Genomic DNA, 10,575 nt, shown 5'->3' with positions numbered 1-10,575 from the left:
ACCATCTGCTGACAAGAGTAGGGGAGCTGAGGGGCACTGATGCTCAGGCATCAGTGCTCTGCCCAACAGCTTCAGGTCCAAGAACAGGAGGTGGCAGGGTCTCATGGTGCTGCCTGGTGCCCTCTTGCTCATCTTTGTTAAGCCCAGGACCTGTGGGAGTGATTCGAAAGTGGACAGATGCAGGCAGGGCAGCCAGGGCTGCCCGCTCCTCCTGCTGGCATTGCTCACGGGGACAGGCTGCCATGAGGAACAAGCGGTTGAGTGTAGTTGCAAGAGGCCACGGGTACAAGCATGGGCACGTGTCTGGCTGTGGCCCTGGGCACCCTCCGCTCACACCGGGGTTGGCTCTGAGTGCTCCACAAATGCAGCATGGCCAGTGCAGAGGACCAGAGCCTGCTGTGCAAAGAAAGTCTGTTTCCCTGCATGGATCCGGCTGTCAGGTTGAATTCCTGATCCTAATGTTGTGGCTGCAGTAAATTCCTGAGAGTCGGAGAAACCTGCAGACAGACAGTCATGCCTGCACGGCAGCGACAACCAATCCGTAACCAGGGCATGGATTTGGTTTGGTGCTGGAAATGGGTTTGGTGCTCATTAGTGGGTTTGGTGCTGGAAATTGTGCCAGTGAGGCTGTGCAAATTTGTTTCTGCGTCTCTCTGTTGGTACATGTGCTGCTGTGCATCAGGGCTGGATTTTGGGTTTATTGGGGTGATTTGGGGTCCTTAAGTGAGGTTGCATGTGTGTCTGTTGTCCCAGAGCATCACAGCTGGAGCCAGGGACATTCCTGCATCTAGGAAATGTATCATAAGGCCTGAACTACCTCTCTGGGCTTGCAATGTACTTGAAACAAAGCAGGAATCCAGGCTGGCTGTCACCAAACCCCATTGAAAAGCAACCCCAGTGCTGATCCCATGAAAACCATGCCCCGCTGCAGCACGCAGGCTCTGGGTCTAGCCGGAGAGGCAGCGGCGCTGGCACGTGTCCGAGCCCAATACGGAGGACCTGCCATGGGAACACCAGCACTGCCTTAACCGAGTGTTGGGTTTAATGAAGGCAGCAGAGTTTTACAAATACTCTATCAGGAAAAGTTCATCCTTCCTGTGGGGCAGTTAGGGTGGTGCTGGTATCCGGGGCTGGGGAAGGTGCAGGAAGGCTCTAGGCAGGGGGAAGGTGAGGGCTTGGGTTCAGACGTAGGGACAGCCAGGGGGCAGTGGTCACAGTGAGCGGTGGCTGGGGAGAGAGAAGGAGGAGAAGGCATATGTGGAGACAGGGTCTGCAGAGAGATGCTGGGACATCTGGGTGTGATTTCTTGGTGGATTAGATGAGAACAGAGCAATAATTGGTCTCCACGCCTATTTCAAATGTTTTGAAAACACTTGATTTTTAGTAACGCTTCTAGCAATGCATTTTTTGCTTTCCATTTATAAAACAGAAAAATGAAATATATTGGCTTTTTTCCTGTTTCCCCACTCCTTCCCCTTCCACACACATGCACAGACACAAGAATGCCCATGCGCTGCAGGCTTTGCTGAGCTTTGTGCAACCTTCTACTAGGACTCCTGCCTGCCCCTGGCACCCCAGAGCACCCCATGGCCAGCAAAAGGCAGCGCTGCAGGCAGGGCACAGGGCAGGAGCTGCTCACCCTGCCTAGAGACCCCAATATGTAGCTGTGGCAGGATGCATCCCACCGTGGGCTAGCCTCAGCCCTGCAAAGGAAATGTACCAGTTTCCTCATTAACCTGATTTGGAAAAGCAAAGCATTTTCATTCAGATCTTGTCCAGTGTGGGGTCGCTGATGGATACCAGGCAGGGTTGGCAGGGAGTGAAGCATGGTCCTGCATGCAGGAGATCAAATTACTGCTATTAAAGGGAAGAAGGAGATTTGTTACTGTGCTGGGGAGAGCAGCAGCGGGTGTCAAGGTCTTGAGGGAACTGGTTAGGCCAGGGAATCTGCTGTAAGGTGGTTTTTTTTTTAATTATTTTTTTACCCCCTTTTTGATGGGGTATGGAAATTCTGAAGGCCATTCCTGCTAGTCTGCATGTGTTTCTCTGCTGGGTGTAGCCGTGGTTTGCAGGGAGGATCAGGTTGGGGCTCATAGAGGTGATGCTGGGGGAGGTGGCATGAGGGTCACAGTGGGTGTCACCACTAAGCAAAGACCATCAGGTGTTGCTGAGCCAAGGATTTGTTGTATAAATCATGGAAGCTGTGGTGGTTTTGCACGTGATGTTCTGCCAGGTCTGCTTTGCCCCCATGCAGGGCAGCAACCTCCTGGGAAGTGCTGGGGAAGGCAGACACAGTACCCAGGGCAAAGCCTCCTGAGATCCTGGCTTTCCCCATCATCCCCAAACCGCCTCACTAACATTGCAGCCAGTGGAACAAGCAGACCTCTCCTGCCTGGCTGCAGTGGTTAGAATGGTTTGGTCACCCCTGCCCATTAGAGCCTGCCTGCACTGCAGGCAAAGCCGTGGGTCCCTGTGGGAGCTCTCCATAAGATGGGAGATCCCTGGCAGAGGACCACAATGAGAACAGGATGGGGCCACCCCTGCTGCTGTCCTGTGGATTTCCCCCCACCTTGTAGCGCAGTGCTACTGTGTCCCCCAAGCACATCATGGCCAGATGGTTACAGTAATGAATTTATATTACCCAATCCAATTAGGTGCCCTTTGCCCTTTTGGTCTGGATTCAAACAGAAACCACAGAAGCTCTCTCCTAATGCAGCTGGATTTTTTGAGGGGACCTGACTGCCTACAGGTCACCAGTGTGTGCTGTTAACGTTAGCCAAGCTGGATGTGGAGGTCTCCAGGACACATCTCTTGCTGGGAAGGGGCAGGAATCTCCCTTCCTCTCCAGGGAAAGCTTGAAGTGGGAGCCCGGCCCTGTTACTAGACAGTAGAAAAACAATGAGAGTAGATTGCTGTGTGAATGAAGTCCAGCAGCTCCCTGTTGTCTTGCTGCTCCCCAAATGAGTTGGGTGCTCGCAGCCTCAGTCCTGCTCCCTGAGCTGGTGGGTAATGAGTAGCCATTAAAGGCACCCTGCACAGGCAGAACATGCTCTCTGTTTATTTTTAGGTAGGAGAGACTGAATTTGTGGGGTTTTTGGGGCTTTTTTTTCCCACCTTCCCCTATAGCAAAGAAATCCTAAAGTTTCCCATGTGAGCGCAGCCCGAGGGAGGGTATGTGTGGGCTGCGAGCTTGTGCTTTGCATTCGACTTGGGTATATATTTAGATTTCTTTAGATTTCTGGCCCCCCAAGTGAGACCTGCTTTTGCAGCTCCCTGCGCCTTTTCCCGCCCTTTGTAAAAAAAAACCAACCAAAAAACAAAAAAAAAACCAAAAAAACCCACCCCCAAAAACCAACATAAGTGCTGCCAGAAAAATAACCCTATGCTGGTGGTTGAGAATTGGGAGCTGGTGGGGGCTCCTTTGCTGGGTGGGGACCCACCATACCAGCTCTGTTACCCCACAAGGGTTCTGCTCCCACAGCAGAGTGGTGGCATTTTTAAGTTTGGAGGCTTTGCTGGCAGCAGGGTCATGTCTGAGATGTGAGTGTGGTGGTTTATCTCTGGCTGAGAGTCTCCACTGATGCCTTGGCATGAGAAAAACTCTTGGGTGCATAGTTGCTTGGAGAAGCTATCACTCTTTAGTCTTCACTGACAAGTTCATGTGTTGGTGTCTTAGGTATGCCTGGAGGCAGTAGCAAATGTGTTTCTTGGTCTGGTGAGCATGGGAGAGTTTGGGTGGTGGTTGTTTAGGCAGGTGGAGTGCATAAGAAAAAGGTGGTTGTCTTAAAGGGAAGGGAAGAAGCAGCAAAGATCAGGTGTCAGGCAGTAAATCCACTTCCTGTGAGTGACAGGACCTGGTCTGCTGCATAGGGAGCCAGGGGAAGGAGCCTGGAATTTCTTCATTAAAGGAGTTACAGTGTTTGTGTAATTTGGGAATTAAACTTCCTGTGTCTACCCTGACTTCTGCACATGATGATCTCCTGGTAACTTCAGCAAAGGGGAAAAACCTATGGGAAGGCACAGTGGACCAAGGTGATGAACTACTGCCTACGGGGGGATATTAAGAACAAATGATGCTCCAAAGGGATGCGAAAAGGGGCTTCTCAGTCAAAACTACTACATCTTGGTGCCAATGAAGTTGGGAAGCGCTATAGGAGCCATCAAAAGCCATGTCGACACAGACCTCACGAAGGATGCTGGAAGGGGTGGTGAGCGGTTCCCCATCTCTGCAGATGGAAGCAAGGCACATTAAAGTGACAGCTGGGGAGATTTGGGCATGGATGGATATTTCACCCCAGCTTTTTGTCAACACAAAGAGGCAACAAAAGGCTGGGTAGTGGGAACGAGGACACAGCCACAAGCGCAGCTGATGAAGAAGCCAAGTGCTGAGACCATTGTGCCCATCAGCCCAGCGCTCAGGGTGGCTTCCCCCCACTCCGTGCTCAGAGGGAGCTGGCACATGAAATGGCAGGTCTGGTAACAAGTATTTTTAACAACTCCATCGAGTTGGGGGAGGCACCATCTGACTGGAGAATAGCGAATGCGATGCCTATATTTAAAAGTGGGGGGAGGAGGGGAAAAAAAGGCAGGCAGGAATAGGACTGTAAACCTGACCTCGATCGCATGCCATTTTGGAACAGATTTGGAAGGCAAAAGAGGGAAATGAATCATGAGTTTGCCAAAGGTAGGTCACTCCAGGCTAACCTGGCATCAGAGACCTGGAAATGTGTAGAGCTGCTCTTTGTAGTAAAGCTTTTGCTATGGGAAAGTGTTAATAAAGCGGAGAAGAGGGGAAGGAGGAGAGAGGAGCTCTGTGAGGCTGGCAGGGAAGCGAGCAGCATCAGGATGGCACTGACTGGTGTTGAGGGGACATACTGGCTGGTGGTGACCAGCGGGGCTCCTTGGGAATGACTCATGGGTTTTCTAGCTTCCAGCATCGGCTGGCATCCCAGCGCTGGGGGGACAGAGGCTGCCACCCCAGTCTGGAAGTGCTTGAGGGCTGGAGGAAGAGGTGTGGGATGCAGTGAGAAATGGAAAGCCATGTGCTTGTTGAGGAACAGCAAAGATACCTCCAAGGAGCCTAGGTCTTGCTGACTGGAAAGTAGCAGTGAGGAGGAGGGGATGAGTGAGTGGCTGCAGGGTGACCGCAGGCCAGTGGTGCCCTGGAGTAGGGGGGAGTTTTGCAGGCAGGATGGAAAAATCTCAGTAGCATCATGCAGCGATGGAGTGAGACCCATCAGAATGGCTCACTTGGGTCTCCTGTGTCCAGGGAAGATGAACCGAGCCTGGACAGGAGCAGGGAATGGGCTACTAGATAAAATAGGGAGGGGGAGAGCTAATTGTGTGAGACAACTGGAGGAACCTTGTTTTGGCTAGCAAAGCAGAGGCTGGGGATGGCCATGATTGCTATCTAGAAATATATCAGGATGGGAAATGGGAAGGAGAAGAACTATTTCAGCCAAAGGCCAATGCTGACAAAAGAATAGAGCGGTGTATAAAATAACCACAAATAAATTTAGGCTGAAAATTAGAGCAACCATTAAAGCATCTGCTTGAGGAATCGTCCAGTGGGAATAGTGAGTTTTTTAAGGTAGGCTTGACAAGGTCTGTGGGAGGTTGTGTCACACAAGAGGGTCTGTACTTAGCAACTATGCAAGACCCTGGCAGTCTGCATCCTCCCTCCAGGCAAACCCACTGGCCTCCAGCTGAGGAGCATAGTGTGTGTCAGAGCACCCAGGGCTGACAGGACACATGGCCAGGCATGGCAGTTCCTTTGGTTTCCTGGGCAGATGGGCTTTGGCTTTGGGAGTGAAGAGATGAGAATACACTCACTTCTGTGTGTGTATGTACACCTACTGTTCTGTGTGCTGATGTCCTGCTGCACTGGATGCTTTGTGGTCATGCTTTCCACACGGGCTAGAGAAGCAGGGGAAGATGCAGAGCTGTGCAATGCTCCTCATCTTTCCCAAACAAGCCCCCTTGTTCCCCCCATCTAGAACCTCTGCAGCCTGGGTGCTGTAAAGGTATTGGAGCAACTCTTCCACCTCCTTGGGGAATAAAAGGAGAAATTTTGGCAGTCGGAGCGGCCAAGCAGGTACCAGATGACAGGCTGAAAGCACCGCATCCTGGCTGGGCATCACCAGCTCCTGGTTTTGTAGGGAGCACTGGGATGTGTCCTGGACAATTTTATCTTGGAGCTGGGCACCAGTTGACACCAGCCAAGGGGACACCTGTGGCTGCTTGGGGCAGCACTGCTCCTGGGGCCGCTGGCATCAGCCTGGGTGTTTGGGACCACCTGAGTGGCCAGCAGTGTGTCCTTGGGTACCTGGGGTCTGTGACCACAGCTCCCCATCCCCTCCCCTGCCTCAGCAGTGCCCCTCCTGGAGCTGCTGGCTGCTAGCAGTGCTGGACATGTAACCCCCCAAAACCCCCTAAAATCTGTCTAATTTATCTCCACCCCCATGGGAGCTGAGTACCCAAATGCATGTAGAGGTTGGGATCACAGACAGCCCATCCCATCAGGATGTTGCCAAGATCATGCTTCAGGTTTCCTGACTGCAAGTCCCCAGTGCCACCAGCTTTGGCCATGTCCACAAAACACTGGGAAGAGGTAGTCTGGGTGCTGCTGCTGATGTCGCTGGCTGATAACCATGGGGAAATTGCTCTCTGCTCCATCATCTCATCCCTGTCTCCTCCTCCCTCTCCTGCTGAGCATTGCTGTAGAGGAGAAGGCCAAAAGTGGGGTGGTGATGGCCCAGCCCTGAGGGACGATGTCTTGTTCACCTGTAGGAAAGCAGTTCATCTGGTTTGCATCCCCTGTGTCAAAGACCTTGGGGAAAGCCTGTGGGTTTTGGGCAGGAGCCAGTTTCAAAGGTGAGCAATCCTGGCACAGGGGGCAGGTAGCCAGTGGCTACTTGGCAGGGAACTGAAGCCCAGCCAAGCTTGGGCTGAGGGATGCATGATGCCTTGAAGACACTGTGGCAAATGGTGCTGTCAGAGCAGAGCGTGGTGGTCTGGGTGTCTCTGGAGGGCAGTGATGAACACTGGCTGTATGGGATTCCCACCTCCCTGCACTTGCTCTCCTGTGGCCCCAAGGAAGGGGGCTGGTGGTCTACTGGGGATCCTGAAAGGTGTGCAGGACTTTGAGAAGACACACGTGGCTTCCCTGGTGCTGAAGGAGGAGGCTGCTGAGTCTTCTTTCCCCAGCCTCAAAGTTCTTATTGCTGCTGTGTGCCAGGCGGTCCTCAGCACTGGGGTCTCTGCCCACAGCACCCACCTCCTAGTGCTGTGGTCAGTGCCTGGGATGTGCTGTCACCCTTCCTGCCTTAGGCTCAGTGTCAGGGTGGTGGGGAAACCCAGCTGAGGTTCCTGCTGGTGCCTTGGTCATCATCGGAGGAAGACTCCAGCGCAGTGGCTTTCTCTTCCCCCTCAGAGATGCGCTTCTCCCCTTGCAGAGCCTCATCTCGGCTCCTGCGCTGGCTGACCGGGAGATGTGGTGCCAATGACTCAGACGAAGATGAGGGCTTAATTAGCACGGGGAGAGGGGGGAAGAGAGAGAAAAGAGAAAGAGTCTTTCATTGCAACAAGATTGATACCACCTCCCCCAGACAGTCACGTTCTGCCGCATCACCCTCCAGCCTGGCGTCATGTGCGCCGTGCCTGACACCGGAGGACAAATGGGGCCTGGGAAGTGGCTGCGAGGTACAGGGGGGCACTGCTTTATTAAAAGCCTCAGTGAATAAATGGCTGGAGGCACTGAGCAGGGCTTGCCAGCACCCTTTTTAGCTGTCAGGCTTTGCACTGCTGTTAGTTCCTTGGGGTTGGGGTAGTGTGCCTGGGGCAGGAGGTTGTCTGCAAGGTATTTAGCAATGCCATCAGCAAAACACCCATTTGGAGGTGTGGGGCTTGTCTGCACTAGCCCCTTTTCTGCTGTTCAAGGCTGCCTGTTCTTTAGTCACCAGCTTCCCTGGCCCTCAGACACCTTATAAATCTTTCCCTTAACCTGTGTTGTGCTTGTCAGGCACTGCTGTCATGGGGCTGGTTTGTCCTGTCTCAGTGGGATATGCAGGGGAGCACCGAATCCAGCTGGGGGAGGCACGTTCGGTGTGGCCCCCATGCCCCTGATTTCAGGCTGCAAAGCCCTGCACCTCTGACTATACCACTGTCTTACAGCCCCTGTATCCCTGGAGGGATGGTAGGAGGAGGCAGAGGAGAGCGGTCCTGCCTGATGAGGGCTGGAGGTGGTGGAAGAAAGTGTGGCTGGGGCAGGATGCTGAGAGGCATCAGGAGCTCCCCTGCAGGCATGCCTGCACAGGCAGCACCTGGTGCCCATCAAGGCTCGGCAGGCACGGCCACGTCACCCCGAGGAGCCTAGTGTGGTCAGCCTAGAGAGAGAATTGCCATTATGCTGAAGCAAATGCAGCCTCCCTCTGCCTCTGGTGCTGGTGTTGAAGATAACATCACATGTGTTTTTTCTTTCCCCTCCAGACCAATGATGCCTTAGGAGCCACCTGGAACTGGCTGTACTTCATCCCCCTCATCATCATTGGATCCTTCTTTGTCCTCAACCTTGTCCTGGGAGTGCTGTCAGGGTAAGTGAGATGCCGTCCTTCCCCTTTGGGCTATGCCTGTCACATGTCTCTGAGACCCAAAGTTGGCCCCTGGTACTGCAGTGCCCTCCAGGACCACAGTAGATTGGGTCCCCCTGTCCCCTTCAAGCCTGCCTGCCCCACAGCAAGGGATAGCTCCCCAGCAATGTTTAGCTCCTTTACTCCCTGAGGAGCTGGGAAAGGTGCAGCCTTGAAGATGCTTTCTTGTTGTTTCTCATTGCTGAAGAGCTTGTGGTTTTGGTCACCTGTGAGAAATGGTCATTGTTGATCTTCTGACTGCTTGGGATCTGCTGGAGGGGAGAGACATTGGGGGGCCTTATGGAATTGTGTTTTGAGTCCAGGGTAGTGGGGTGTGCATTTCCTGGCTGATGGAATATGGTGGGCATGGGTTGGGATGGGTTTCAGGCAGTGTGGGAGCAATGTGGGGCACCTCCATTATGTGCAGGCCATGTCTGGGAGGATGTGCCTGACGCTGGTGGGGTATGAAGACTGGTGAGGATAGGGTTGTCTGGCATGCATGTGGACAAGCCTGGGATGTAGAGACAATGCGACTATCCCTGTTCTGCAATTCCCAGGGGAAAGGAGGTTTAAATCTAAGTAATTTAGCTGGGTTTGGAGAGAAAAAGGCTTCTTGTCTCCATGACAATGAACTGTGGTTGCATCAGCACATCCTCAACCGCTGACAGGGGCTGGTGCATGTGGAGACCATGCCTTGTCCTGCACTTGGACTCCTTTGCCCTTGCTGCAGGTGACAGAGCCACCATGCCCCGTGCACAGCAGCAGGTAATTTTTTTCCTATCACCTACCATGGCAAAAAAAGTGCCACCATAGCACTGGTTTGGCCAGCTGGTGTAGGGATCAATGCGGAGACTGGCCCTGGCCACCTCTGTCGCTGTCCTAAGTGTCCTTGTTGAGTTCAGATGTGATGGTTGTCGTTTCAGGAATGCTTCTGGAATGGCAAGCTGGGCTTCAGGATCTGTTGGTGGGTTGAATTTCCCCAGCTCTCAGTCTGGGCTCTGGTGACAGGCTGCGGGAAGGGCTTTGTGCTGCCTTTCAGGGAGGGAGCTCTTATGGAGGATGAAGACATCCAAGCAGTGTTGGGTGGCTTTTGCATTTATGCCACATCCAGCTTGGGGATTTGAGCAAAGTCCAACTGGGTGTCAGTGTCAAGCAGAAGCTTTCCTACAAAAGCCCAGAGAAGGAAAGTTAGGAAGCTTGAGGCTAGGCAGCTGGAAAAGCCTCTTATTGCAGTGTTGAATTGTTCCAACATAGTGGATTTTATGGACACAGGCTTTTGGTGCTGGCGTGATGGTGAGAGCAGCCTGGGGACACAGCAAAGTAGCACTACTCTGGCCTGCAAGCCAGCCACTGGCAGGAGAAGCACAGGGTGGCTGGTGGGATGTCCAGCCTGTGCCCTGGCCCATGCTTGGTGACTCGCCTGCACCAGGACTGTGTGCGGCAGCTGTTTCCCACGCCTGCCGAATTGGATGCAGTTGTCTAGGGCTCTTCCCAGGCGCCGGCTGGCATTTCAACTGTTTGTTTATTGCTAATAGGGTTTGTATTGGGGAAGGATGCAAGTGGGTGGGTGGCCTAATTGGCAATGGAGATGCTCTTGTGGCGTGCCAGATACCTAGGGAAAAGCGCAACTGCTCAGCTTCCTGGAGGGCTGAGCGAGGTGAGTGGAGGCGGGGGGCTGGGCTCTGCCATGTGATGGCAAGGCCACCGCACATGCCCTCCTGCCTGGCCACAGCCACTGATATCCTCTGCAGCTCAGTGGATGGTAGTACCTTGGCGGTGAAGCATCCTCTTGCCAAAGCTGCTGCCAGAGCCACAGAGGGGTGCGAGACGGAAGAAGGTACTTCTGCAGGCAAACAACGTGCACCCTTGACTGCGATAAGAAGGGTTTCGTTCCTCACTTTGCTTGCTTTGTTTTTACCACTTCTCACAACCCTCTTGTGCTGGAAGA

At 53.3% G+C, this 10,575-nt stretch overlaps 1 protein-coding gene across 1 annotated transcript in view; it reads left to right on the top strand.

The window, feature by feature from the left end:
• The window catches only part of LOC113482608 (voltage-dependent R-type calcium channel subunit alpha-1E-like), a 90,948-nt gene that overhangs the window by 23,147 nt on the left and 57,226 nt on the right, over positions 1–10,575 (top strand). Inside the window, exon 6 of the mRNA XM_026853393.1 lies at positions 8,488–8,591. Coding sequence (XP_026709194.1) covers positions 8,488–8,591 — 104 coding nt within the window. The remainder of the gene's footprint in view (positions 1–8,487; positions 8,592–10,575) is intronic.

Source organism: Athene cunicularia (genome assembly GCF_003259725.1).
Source record: "Athene cunicularia isolate RWA chromosome 8 unlocalized genomic scaffold, athCun1 chr8_part1, whole genome shotgun sequence".
Classification (NCBI taxonomy): Eukaryota; Metazoa; Chordata; class Aves; order Strigiformes; family Strigidae; genus Athene; species Athene cunicularia.
Note: the sequence above shows the minus strand (reverse complement) of the source record. Positions and strands in the feature narration are given on the sequence as shown.